Genomic DNA, 13,813 nt, shown 5'->3' with positions numbered 1-13,813 from the left:
GAGGTTACCTAGTCACAGCCTCTCTTGGGGGACTGGCTCTAACACCCTGGAGGAAGGAAATAGAACAGTCTAAAAAGGGTCTGCAATTTTGTATTTCGGACCCAAAGGAATTGGGTTACTGTCAACATGTGGAAGAGCTACTTTTGTTGTGGTCTTTACCAGCATTAATTCAGTGTGGAATATTTTGTGGAATATTTTGTTTAATCATCGCCACCACCGCAGGTTGGAAAAACTTCCCCCCACTTCACACATCAGGAGGTGAGGATCAGGAGAAGAAACACCAAAGGTCACAGCTGGGAGTAGTGGAGCCTTGATTTGATGGCAGTCTGGCTGCAGAGTTTTAGCGAAAGACAGTAATATTGGTTTTAGGCGTGTTAAATCTGAGGTCTTTCTGGACAAGGCTGGGCAAATGGACAGGGTCCACAGCTCATGACAGCAGATGAGGACAGGTGGGAGTTCAGCTTAGAGATGGGCCAGCAACGAGGGGAGGTGGACGCAGGCACAGCCACCACGCGACCTCCAAGAGCTCTGGTCTTTGCAGCTCCCCGGCCCCTCAGAGCCTTCCTTCTTGGTGCTGCTCCAGGAGGCAATCCCAGTAATTAGCCACATGGACTGCTGGATGAGGCTCTGACACCTCTCTTGCTGGGCAGCAGCGAGCCAGCACAGTTTGGGGGCGACCAGCAAGGGGTCTTGGGGCCAGCTTGTCTGATCTCAAATATCAAGTCTGCTACCACTTAGCCGTGTGAACTTGGGCAAGTTGCTCAACCTCTCTGTGCCTCGGTTTCCCCACCTTTGACATGCAAATAATAACAGCGTACCAATTTCTAGCATGGTTACAAGGATTAAGTGAATGAATTCACAAAATGTTTAGGGGAGTTCCTGGCATATGGTAAATGTTCTGTAAAAGTGAGTTGCCATCACCATCACCATCATTAATCCTCCTAACTTCAGCGGCTGTGTCTGAAAGCAGGGCGGCCTGACCTCTGATACAATTGGAAGTCACCCTCAGAAAGCCTTGAATCCCAGGGCCAACAGTGACCAGACCTCGGGGCCAGAGACCCCAAAACCTCATCAGTAGACTGGTCATCCTACAGAGTGTCGAGGAGGAGCTGGGTCCTGCCACAGAGATGGCATTGTCAGTGGCACTGTTCTGTAAGAACAGCCCATGTGAGCAGTTTGGGTTGGAGAATAGGATCTCTTGGAGGGGATGGTTAACAATATTGGGTAATTTCTAGGGAGAAGCAGCTGTTCTTAAGCAGCTTCAGGACGTGTGAACCTGTGGCCCATCCTGGTACTAACACAGGTCCCAGGCAGCTGCAAGCTGTGGTGCGGGAGGGCGCCAGGGCTGGGACAGCTCGCTGAGCACACAAGAGCCTAGGCCAAGCAGACCCACTGGGTCCCACCAGGACCCCAGGGAGATGGCAGGTGGGACCATTGGCAGGGCTGATGATGACTGGAGGAGGTACCTGTGATGGCTGAGGAAAGGGGTAGGTGTGGGGGATTCTGCAGGACCAGTAGGTCCAGACACCTATAACCTGCAGACAACCTTAGAGGCGTTGGAGGCGACTAGTGGAAAATATGCGATCAGCAGGTTTGTCCTGCCCAAGGAGAAGTGACAACTTTGGAAAAGACCCAAAAGACAACAAACCAGAAACTAGAACAGTGGTGGCATGTGAAAGACTGGGTCTGAATTGTCCAAGAGGAAACATTCGCACAGTAGGGCTGGGCATTCAGCTTCTATTTTAATTAGGGATGTGTTCTTCCATGTGAAATGTCTCCTGGTAGATTTCCTTTTGAAAAATCACAGAATCATAGAAAAGCAGAATCACCAGACCCAAGTTCATCAGGGTCTGGCTTTGAAGGAGATCATTACACAAACTATCCCATCCAGAGAACTCAGTTACTGTCGGCATGCCTAACACCTGTTATCCTGTGAGAGTGGCTGGCAATAAGAAACAAGCCTTTTATTTGTAATAAATTGAGCATATTTTTATGTTTATTTGGACTGGATTAAATGGAGGAAAAAGGCCCAAGAGCTACAGGGGCGTCTAGCACAGAGGGCACTAGGATGCCCCAAACAGGACTTCTGGATCTTACAAGAGGGGAGAGATGAAACCAGGGAAATAAGGAGGGATCGCTTATCTAGAACCCCATCCACTCCATCTTCAGGACCCTTCTTTGTGAGCAAAACTCCCAATGGGAGTCAGGTGATGCTTACCTCAAAGTCGGTGCCCGACAGCCAGTTCACCCTGAAGGCTTCAGTGAGGGGACTTGAGTTGATTATCAGGGGAAACCCTGGGATCACAGGTGACAGTGATGCTGATAAATTCACAGAAAACTTGTGCACTGAAGTCTTGGGTGGAGAATTCTCTGCCACGTTGCTGGTAGCAGGTAAGTGGATTAGTTGGAGTGCCTGTCCTCCTGCGGATTTAAAAAGGATGCAAAATGACATGAGCACAAAGCCTTGTGCTGGAAACAAGGATTTAACAGCTTGGTCTGTGGCTTCAAATCGTAGCTCAGGGCAACAGTGGAACCCAGTTACTCCCCAAGAATGAAGATTCCTGCCAAGAGCTGGAAACGGGAATGCAAGATCTCAGAGCCAAGAAAACCAGCATCACCAAACAACCATGAAATCTGCTTCAGTCATTCTGGAAATAAAGCTGCTGTTTTTCTCATGTCTCTCTGCTTCCTTTCTGGTTTCTCCTAGAAACCAGGGAGAGAGAAACATGATGCCTTAGAAGGTATGCGTCCACTTGAAGGACCCAGTCTGGCCATGGCATCCTCTGTTTTACAAGGGCCAGGGAGTCAACAAGAATTTATTTCCCTTCTCTGTGTCAGTGTTTGACTCAGAGGTCATCAGACATGGAGGGTGCGTGCCTGTAGAGCTCCAAAATCATGGGAGCTCTCCTCACATCCCTAAGTAATCTCAGGGACAGTGATTTGTTATCACTGGATGCTGTGGGCGTCCTGGAGGGGGTGGATCAGGGCATGGTAGTGGATCGAGTAACTCCCATTTTACAGAGAAGGAAGTGAGAGACTCAGGGCAGGCCCATGAATTACCTTGGGCTGCAAGATAGACAGGGAATTTTACAGTTTCAGAGCAAACGTGTTTCTTACAGGAAAGCCTTGGGACAGTCTCAGGTCCCCTTGACACTCTGCAAGCCTTTGCCAGAACAGAGGAGAGCAGTGGGCCATGTTCTTCATGCTTCCATAATAAAAGCTCCTGTAGGAGCCAAATAGGGTCCCCCCACACCCCCAAAACTCAGGTCCACCCAGAACCTCAGAAGGTCTCTTATCTGGACATAGAGTCTTTGCAGATGTAATTGGTTAAGAGGAGGTTGTGCTGGATTAGGGTGGACCCTAAATCCAATGACTGGTGTCCTTATAAGAACAGGGCAGGACACAGACACACACAGAAGGAAGAAAGCCCATGTTACAACAGAGGCAGAAAGCGAAGTGATGTAGCTACAAGCCAAGGCAGGGCAGACAATCCCCAGAAGCCAGGAAGTAAGCATGGAGCAGATTCTCCTTCAGAGCCTCTAGAAGGAACTAACCCTGTCAACACCCTGATTTCAGGCTTCGGGTCTACTGAACTGTGGAAGAAGACATTTCTGTTGTTTCTAGCCATTCAGTGTGTGGTTGTTACAACAGCACAAGGAAGCTAACACAATCACCACTTATCCAAGCTTCCAAATAAGTGCATCATGTAAAACACTTCCTCTCACTTACTCCTCAGAACTCCTCTTGGATAAATATTAATGTCACCATTTTACAGATGAGGAAACTGAGCTGAAGGACACACGGTGAATCCTAAGTAACAAAGCCAGAATTGTTATTGGGGTCCTGCTTCTCAGCCAGCTTGCAACCTTGGCCACTGTTAGCCCTTGGGGACGAACCACCTGGAAGGGGAAGAGGTAAGGGTGACAGTGGGAGGATCTGTCCTACTGAAAGCTGTAAAATTTCTTGAAACAAACAAGCTATGGGAAAATGTTGGCTTTTGTAAGGGAATGTTTTTATTTCAAACTTAGGGGAGGGGATCCCGAGGTGTAGATGGAAATGCAGGGAAAGTTGAAATATAAGCACACTCATTGATGCAAGCTTTCCCAAATCTAAAATCATCTGATTTCGTTTGGAGACTAAAATGCATTATGCATAAGTTATTTCTGCTGGCAGAATTATCCAGTTTTATGGACAAGGACTGTACAAGGACTCAGAAATATCAAAACAGCTGAGGTTTAGGGCGATGTGAATATAAATGGATTTGTTTTAATCTATTAAAATTGACTTTAATATTATAGCATTCTGCTGACAAAAATCAGGAGCAAAATAGTATGCCTGGAGTATCTAGAGGCAAAAAAGTTCTCCTAAATAGCTTTTCAAAATGGGCAAAATAATCCGGTGCTGTGGTGAGATGGCTTTTGTGGGTATGATTCCCTCACACCCTCTTTTACCACAACTGGAGTCTCCAGGCCCCTGAGCTGTTCATGAGAGTGTTCGCTCCCTGCTCAGCAGGGCAAGACAGTCTTGAACAAAATGAAAGGTTGACAATTTGTCTCCCAGGACCCCCGGCCTGCTCTTGTCCTCTCCCACTCACCCCAGTAATTTGTGTCCGTCCAGCCAAGAGGAAGGAGAACTCTGCTCATATTTAAGCAAAGACATAACTCACAAGGTTTTTCTCAAGAACAGCCTGGGGTCAGGTAGTGCCCAGACCAAAGGGACAGATTGAAACTAGTAACCACCCGCCTTCACTGCACACCTACTCACCAGGCCCTGTGCTCACTGAGCCTGATCCCATCGGCTCCAACCACCAACCTCTCATGTAGGTATTGCCACTGCCAATTCACACACCTGAGACTATACCCCTGGGCGGCCCTGGCTCATGGCATCTGGGTCTGAAGGTAACAGACTGCACATCCCTACTACAGATAGTCTGTCGCTCCATGCTTGTCAGGTGACCGTGCTCGTGGGATGCATCATGGTTATTCTGTGACCTGGTGACAGCATAGCAGGATGGCAAAGGGGGCTGGTGGAGATTGGACTCTCAGCCCAGATGATAGATTTGGGTGATGTGGTCTGTTAGAGGCTGTTTTGGGAACAACATAAGGAACTGTGCTAGCTTGACATAAGGAGTACTAGCTTGACATAGGCTCGGGTACAAGAGGCTTGCTAAGCCCTCCTCAGGGCTTTCCATAGCCCTGCCCTGAACAGGCAGATTACCAAGGCTACCAACCTTCCTGTGTCTCCTGGAGAGCCATGCTCCCCAAATATCCCCAACTTATAGCTCCTAGTTTGCTGGGAGTGTATCCATGGATCTTGTTGCATTAATTATAACTTCAATAAGCCCTCGGTTTGAGAGGCTAGTTCTATGGAAGAACCAGCCTTCCAAGCCAAGGCATCTGACTCCCAGGATAGGGCTCCTTTGCACAACTCGGTGCTGCCTCCTTATACTGAGAGGGCTTGTCGTAGTCTTCCTTGAATGGTTGTGTTTCAAATGGCAGTGAGGGAGATATTTGGGAGGGAGAAGTGCATATATCCAGTGGCCCTCAAGCACTTTGTGTTGGGACCTGCCCCTTCCATGTATGGATAAAGCCAGACTATGTCGTTGAATATGCCCTTTCTGCTGACATTTGTGCTAGAGATGCTCTGCTCTTCACCTGGTGGCCTCTATTCCTAGGAAAAGGTCGTGTGTGCCAGGGTTTCAGGGTCCTAAAAGCTTTGAGGTAGAGGTTCCAGGAACACTGATGATAAAGGTGGCTAAGCTGGGATCTCCTGACTCTTAGTCCAACACCCTGTTCCTTCCACTGTCTTGCTATTAAAAGTAGTAGTCAAGTATTAATAGCAATAGTAATAATAATAACAATTAGTGGCTAGAGTCCACACCCTAAAAATAGAGCAATTAATAAGATACAAAATTCACCAAATACTCAATTCACTCATTCCACAGATAAGTTTAAGGGATGTGTCCACAGCTACCCAGCTAATCAGTGGCTACTCGGAGGGAAGGTTAGGAGCCAGGGCCAGCTCTCCCTAAGACACATGCCTTCTGAGGCCGGTGTTCCCAATTTTCTCTGGTGGTCTGAGCGCTGGAGAGCAAGAAAGAGGCTTTAATGGAATTTGACTTACACATGCATCTTAATTAAGAAGCAAATGAGAATTGCTTGAAGGATAAATTTTGAAAAAGAAAAAGCACAGAAAAGGATTGATTCTCAGTCACTGAGCCCACCGAAATATCCAGCTCGGGATGGAGATCTGGATAAATGATGGACCGCTTGTTTCCAAATGAGCAAAATCCCTGCCTTGCCAGAAATGGACCAGTGAGGCCCCTCCCTGGAGCCTGTGTTGGAATAATGAAGGCTTCCACAGCCTCTGTTCCAGGGGAGGAAGCTGGCCGCCCTGGGTCTCTGACATCAAAGGTGATGGTGTGCGTCAGGAAGTGTGGGGCAACGCCACCTTCCCTCTCCGGGGATGCAGCTGCTGTAACTTCTAGCTCTGCTTTCAGTACACAGAGCAGCACTGTAAATAGGTGTTCATCCTCTCTATTAACAAATCAAAACGGTAGTGAAAGAAATCAGACGAGTGTTGTGAAAGGAGCCAGGGATTTGGAACAAGAGCCACTTTGAGCTTTGCTCCTACTTGACTGTGTGACCTTGGGCTGGTCCCTTAACTTCTCTGGGCCCTCTGTCAACTCTACCTCTCAGGACTGTGGTGCTACACTAACAGGTCAACATTTCTAATTGTTCCATTGTTAAGGAAGACTCACAGGACCCAGACAAAAACGCTTACAAATCTACAGCTTATTACAGAGAAAGGAGACGGCACAGCAACAGTCTGAAAGGAAGGATGTGCCTCCTAAGGGAATGTGAGACGGGCAAGGCCGGGTACCAGCTCCTGTGGTCCTCTTGTCTCTAAGAGCCATAACAGAATGCTCTTGCTCAGATCAGGAACCACCAGCATAGTCACTAATACCCTGGAAACAGTGAGCCCAAATTAGAGTCTCTGCTGGAAATGTTTCCATTTGCTAGTCGTGTAGGCACCATCTTGTTACATAACCAGCCTCAACAGCAGAGACCAACCAGGTGCAAACCATCAATCTCACCATTATCAATAAACAATGCTTCCAGGCGGCTACAAACCAGCCCCAAACTCCCAGGACCCAGGGTTACAAAGCGGCACTGTTAATCAGTGTGCTTCACGCCTTGACTGGGAGTCAGTTCTGTGCTGGAACTTTAGGAAAGCCACTCAGGCTAATTCCAGGCCTGCTGGAATTCACTCTCACGGGTACTGTATAAGAAAACTTAATATGCTCAATATTCTATAAAACATTGTAGAATGTTTTGTTGTTTCAGTGTGTGCAATGTCTTACTATGTCTTTAATTTCCACAATGTATACCTTCTGGGATGGGATGCTCACCCTCCCACTTTGGGGAGCTGGTCCATGTCAGGCAAGGCTAATGGAAGGGAGCCCTTAGTAGGACACAGAAGGAAAGATGGTGATCTTCTGATGATTCTGCACATTTCATGAAGTCCTTATTAGCAGGAGAGAGATGTGTTCATCTTAGAGCAGCACTCAGGTGCTGACCTGAGAAGGACTGGCTTCTTGCAAACCTTTTCCAACCCCATGGAGATGGAAAAGCAGGTGGATGCCAGTGACTGAGTGCTAAGCTGCAGGGGAAAGGGAAACAACCAGGTTGCCATGGAAAAGGAAGAGGGAGGGCTGTGAGGCGGGTGGACTTTTGCTTTTCTGAGGTTGACTCTGAACAGGATAGAAAAAGTAGAAACTTTTTGCAATATTGTTTGGATCCCATATGTGGGATTAATCACCCACAGAAAGGCTTTCTGGAAATGGCCTACATCTTCCTGCCTTTTCAAATGATGAGAGCATTAAGAAGGGGCTGCACCTGGTTCCTCAAGGAGCAGGAGACACTGAGCCTTGGGCCTCTTATTTTTTCCCTTCAGTGGGATCCATTTTTTTTTTTAATTGAAGTATAGTTGATTTACAATATTGTGTTAGTTTCTGGTGTACAGCATAGTGATTCGATTATACATATACATACATATTCTTTTTTGTATTATTTTTCATTATAGGTTATTACAAGATATTGAATATAGTTCCCTTTGCCGTACAGTAGGTCCTTGTTGTCTACCTATTTTATATATAGTAGTTTGCATCTGCCAATCCCAAACTCCTAATTTATCTCTCCCCCCAACTTTCCCCTTTAGTCTCTTTTAGAAAGTGAAAGTTTCTATGTCTGTGACAGTCTCTTTCTGTTTTGTAAATAAGTCCATTTGTGTCATTTTTTTTAGATTCCACATATAAGAGATCTAATATGATATTTGTCTTTCTCTGCCTGACTTACTTCACTCAATATGATAATTTCTAGGTCCAGCCATGTTGCTGCAAATGGCATTATTTCATTCTTTTTTATGGCTGAGTTATGGTCCACTGTATGTATATATTACATCTTCTTTATCCAGACATCTGTTGATGGACATTTAGATTGCTTCCATCTCTTGGCTATTTTAAATAGTGCTGCTGGGAACATTGGGGTGCATGTATCTTTTCGAATTAGAGTTTTCTGTGGATATATACCCAGGAGTGGGATTGCTGGATCATATGGTAAGTCTATTTTTAGTTTTTAAAGGAATCTCCATACTGTTTTCCATAGTGGCTGCACCAATTTACATTCCTACTAACAGTGTAGAATGGTTCCCTTTTCTCCACACCCTCTCTAGCAATTATCATTTTTGGACTTTTTAATGATTGCCATTCTGACTGGTGTGAGGTGCTGCCTCATTGTAGTTTCGATTTGCTGGGTCTTTTTTTGGTTTGCTGACACTGCTTAGCAGAGAGCCAGGCCTGGACGGCAGGATAGGGGATCTTCCTAGAGAGACCCAAGATGGCCTCACACCTGGTGCTCAGTGGACGAAACTCAGGTCAGTGGGCCTGGTCCCTTTTTCATGTTCACGCAGATCTTCCAACTACTAAGGATCCCTTCTTTCATTAAACACCTTGGCATTTTTCATTTCCACAAGACTCATACAAAAGTTAGTTCCCTTGAGACTTTCTCAAAATGGAGACAACTTCAGTGTGCAGTGGATTTCAGTATACCGAGGGGCCTTTGCTAAGTCCTCCGTCTCCCACAAATGACACGTGGGCCTTTGGTACTGATGGAATTGGAGATTGTTTTGTCTCAACTCCTTTCGCCGCTACAGTTGGGAGTTTTGTGAAGTTTATGTTTTTTGAGGGCCTTCCTCTGTAAGTCATTGTTGGCATGGGACACTTTAGCATCCCAAAGAGAAAATGTTTTATTTCCCTCATCTTAGTAGGAGGTAGAAAAGACAGAAGCTAATTTAAATGCCAATGTTAAGCTGACAGAGGATCTAAATTTCTGCATTTAGGGGATATTAGTAAATGTGTGGAGAAAAGAGGTCCCCAAAGGGATTATGATCAACAAAACCAAAGTTTATTGGAAACTCTGTATGCGTTGGCACTCAGGGACCACAGAGCAATAAGAAATATGAAGCCTGTTACTGCAGGACAGACACATAGCAGATGAATTATGGTGCAATAACTCATGCTATTCTTCACTGAGCACTTACTCTGTGATAGGCACTGTACTAAGCCCTTGACATGTATTCCATGTGCAGGCAGGAGGAGCTCCAGGGTGCAGCAGGCAGAGTGCCCACCAAGAGCTACGGCAATCTGGGAAGGCTTCGTGTGGGAGGTGGGGCTTGACTAGGCCTTAAAGGATGCATAGGAGTCAGACCAGATGAGAGGAAGAAGAATGCTGGAGAATGTTACTTTGAGATTATTTTGGTGATGCTTGTTTCCAAACCTCCTGAAGGCAGGTACTGGTGTGGCAGTAAAAGTGTGGTCCGTAGTGCATGGTCTTTTGGAGGGGGAGGGGTTGGAATGTGTTTTTTATTAAAAAAAAAAACTCAAGTATTTCTTGCAAACTTTTGTGATCTGTCCCTTTCACATGTCTGATGAGAAGGTTCCAAATGGTAGTGTTTCAGTGTGAGACGTTGGGTTCTTTCTAACCTCACTCTTCCCCCAGTGATAATAAATGTCACCTCTTAACTCAAATGATTATGGTCCTAAAAGCCTGTATTTCTGGGAAAACCTCAAATGTTTACTTCAAGTGAGAGTCTGAGCTGCTCAAGGTCCAACTTCACACTCACAGTTCCTCCTGCCCTCTGCCAAGTCTAAAATCCCAGGATTTTTGTTTTACTGGTTTTTTTTTAATCTTATTGAATTATAGTCAGTTTACAATGTTGTGTCAATTTCTGGTGTACAGCACAATTTTTCGGTCATACATGAATTTACATATATTCATTTTCATATTCTTTTTCACCATGAACTATTATATAAGATCTTATATATATTTCCCTGTGCTATACAGTATAAACTTGTCTACCTATTCTATATATACCTGTCAGTATTAAAAGCTCAAGATTAAAGAGAGTTCAATATGATTAGGAAACCCGTTATTTATTTATCTAATTAGCAGATCACAGAGGAAAATCAAATAGTCATTTTTATAGATCTTGAAAAAGCATTTGATTTAAAAATCCATTTTGATTTAAAAACACATACCTGAATAAGAATAAAAGCTATCTCCTTAACATATAAAAATTTCTACTTCATACCAAAAGCTAACCTGCTTCATGGAGAACAAGACAAGAATGTACAGTCTTATCATTATTTAACAACTGTCTGAAAGTACAGGCCTGGTAATTAGATAAGAGAAAGAAATAAGAGATTTTTTTTAAAGCAAGGAAAAGTACAAATGTTTATTATTTTCAAACCTAGAAAATGCATGAGGATCGACAGAAACATCATTACAAATAATAAGATAATTCATGAATAGACTTCCATACATTATATAACAATCAGTTAAAAGCTACAAAAGAACTAACTACTACATATAAAATAGATAAACAGCAAGGTCCTACTGTATAGCATAGGGAACTATATTCAATACCTTGCAATAGCCTATCATAAAAAAGACCATGAAAAGATATATATATGTATAACTGAATCACTATGTTGTACATCAGAAATTAACACAACAATGTAAACTGACTATCCTTCAATTTAAAATAAAAGATACAAGGGAAGAGAAGATTTCATTTACAAATGCAAAAAAAAAAGTAAAAGAAAGAACTAGAGATAAACATAATCAGAATGTGCAAAACCTATATGAAGGAAATCTCAAAATACTCCTGAGAAAACAAATGAAGGCCTGAACAAGTATCTAGAACCCTGTTCTTGGATAGGAAGACTCAACATCATACAGAATAATCACTGACATTTACTAAGCACTTACTACGTACCAGACACTCCTCTAAGCATTTTACTACATAACTCATCAAAGATGTAAATTATCCCTGAATTAATCTGCAAATTTAACATGATTGAATTCTATACATTATGCATATACTACCTATTCAAAAATTAGATTTAATTTAAAAAGCACAATTTCAATAATCCAAGCTGACAACACTGAAAAATCATCCAGTATTCTTGAAACTCTTGAATAAGGAAGCAGGAGTGCAGAAGCACGAGGCCGAATCTCTGGCTTCTATCAGAAGGCATTTTCTTTGCTCAAGATGAAGACACTAGCCCCTCGGTGCCTCGGTTTTCCCATAGGGTGATTTGCCAATCTCAGTTTGCCCCCAGAAGCCTCCAGAGTTGAGCCAGAATCTTCACAAAGACTGACTGACGTACATACAAAGCCCTGCTATGGAAATTATTTTCCCAACCTTAGGTCTTGGAAGGACCTCCAGCACAGGCCAGTTAACACAGAAGGGGAAGTGAAGTCTGTGCAAAGTCTAATCAGATTGTGGCCACTTCACGTACCCTCTTCTCCAGACACCCAACCCCAGCCTCCCAGGGCTCCCTGTTGCTGATAAGCCCACACTTGAATAAGGCCTCCCAGAGGCAATTTCCTCTTTTGGGACTTTATTACACAATGATATCAAGCAAACTGAGTAGGCCAACCAAAGGGGTAAAGCGGAGTTCCCACCTGACAGGGCGCCCAGGAGAACCAGGGAGAGGACTGCTGCCTGCATCTTCGATATTTCACCTCTGTGTGGCTTCCAGCACGTCATCCAGGAGCTGAATCCCTACTTTCACCCCACGTCTATTCGAGGTGCCACTCATCTTCCCCTCCTTGTTTTGTTGCCATGCGAAAAATCAAACAGAGGCTTTGCTGTAACTAAGGGAGATTCCAAACACCCCGGGACTGTTTGTTCTTTGATTACCTGCTTCTGTGACCGTGTAGTACCCAGAGGGCAGGCACCCAGCCCTGATCCACTCGGTTCATCTTAAAAGTCCACACCCACCAGGTGTCTCCACAGAGAGCCCCAGAAGAGAAGTCAAAAGAGCACAGAAAGAATGGAGACACTGAGATGATGGTAAAAGCTGGACATAATCCTAGTCACCCAGGGTGGGCTCAGTTGCCCTGTCACCAGGCACTCAGTCACTTGGAAGCAGGAGTGGAGAAAGGAGGATTTTTTCTGCTGTCCTGAAGTGATGAATAGGACTTGGAGTTGGAGACTAAAGCAGTCATTCTAAAGAGAGCCAGGAGCTGGGAACCAGACCCCTCCTCAAGGCTGACCCTTGGCCATGGTCACTGCCCTTTGACTCCATCCACCACCCCTCCAGCCCTTGAAGAAGCCTGTGGAGGAAGATTGTTGGAGGAAGCTTCTGCTGACGCGGGAGCCATGTGGCCCATCCCCTGGGGCCAGGCATCACCCTGCGCAGTGCTTTCATGTCCCATGCAGCCCTGGGCCAGGTTACAAGGTCTGGTGGGTGAAACACAGCTGGAGTCCAGCCTCCACTCAGATGGGGAGTGATGGTGGTGCAGAGGAAGGACAGCAGTAGGGCAAGATGTCCCCTCAATGTGGTGCAGTGGGAAGAGTAGTGGACACAGAGGGAGAAAGTGGGACTCGGACACTGTCTCCTGCTCCTTTCACTCTGGGAGAGCGGCGTCCAGCAGCGCAAGGCTGGTGGCAGGAGAGGGTGGGTGGGCATTGAGCTGGATCCTTCGCACCAGGGATATAAGCCACAGGAAACCCATGGGTGATCTGAAGACCGCCTATGCCCCGCCAGTGAACCAGCACTTGGATACACAGAGGTCACCCCTGGCCACTTAGTCTGTGTGACACCAGAGAGCTGCCTCCACCAATGGAGGGAGATGGCAGTGAGGGCCAGCTAGGAAGCATCACTGACCCCTTTCCTCCCCCTCCTCCACCTTCCACCCCATAGCCAGGGAGCCGGACCACAGTCCCACACACAGGCTCCAACTCTGGAGCAGGGGAGAGGCAGGAAAATGAAATTCAAGTCAAGTTTGAAATGGAAGTTGTGAAAACTATCAAGGTCAATGAGTAACTGACAGTCAACTGGACGCAAACTGTTAAGGGACAAGAAAGGGAGATGGAACAGAGGCAGATTAAAAACAATGACTAGAGGCAAAATAAAACCGTTTCTGTGTATCTGCCCCTGAATTGGGACTGCTAAATACACTGGTTAAAGCCCCTTCCCGGCACAAGGAAACTAAGGCTCAGAGAGGGCGACTTGCCCATCACATCCAAACCTTTGCCAAACCTTCCTCTAGCCTCTACACTGCCCCCTGCAGCCCCTCTCTCTGCAGGCCGGCTGCCACCACTCGGGCTTAGGTCCCGGCCTCTGACCTGGACTGTCTCATAGCACTCCCCGCGACCTACAGGAAACCGTCAGGTTAATTTCCCAAAAGTACAATTCTGATCACTCACTATTGTCTCAGGAAAAGTTGATGCCTCCTGTATA

General features: G+C 45.6%; 1 protein-coding gene across 1 annotated transcript in view; it reads right to left on the bottom strand.

The window, feature by feature from the left end:
- The window catches only part of CDHR3 (cadherin related family member 3), a 63,235-nt gene extending 51,044 nt beyond the window's left edge, over nt 1–12,191 (bottom strand). The window contains exons 1-2 of the mRNA XM_074366619.1: nt 12,030–12,191; nt 2,219–2,421 (exon numbers count right to left, since the gene is read on the bottom strand). Coding sequence (XP_074222720.1) covers nt 2,219–2,421; nt 12,030–12,114 — 288 coding nt within the window. The 5' untranslated portion in view covers nt 12,115–12,191. The remainder of the gene's footprint in view (nt 1–2,218; nt 2,422–12,029) is intronic.
- Nucleotides 12,192–13,813: the final 1,622 nt, after the last annotated feature.

The sequence above is a fragment of the Camelus bactrianus genome, chromosome 7 (genome assembly GCF_048773025.1).
Source record: "Camelus bactrianus isolate YW-2024 breed Bactrian camel chromosome 7, ASM4877302v1, whole genome shotgun sequence".
NCBI lineage: Eukaryota > Metazoa > Chordata > Mammalia > Artiodactyla > Camelidae > Camelus > Camelus bactrianus.
This window is presented reverse-complemented; position numbering and strand designations above follow the sequence as displayed.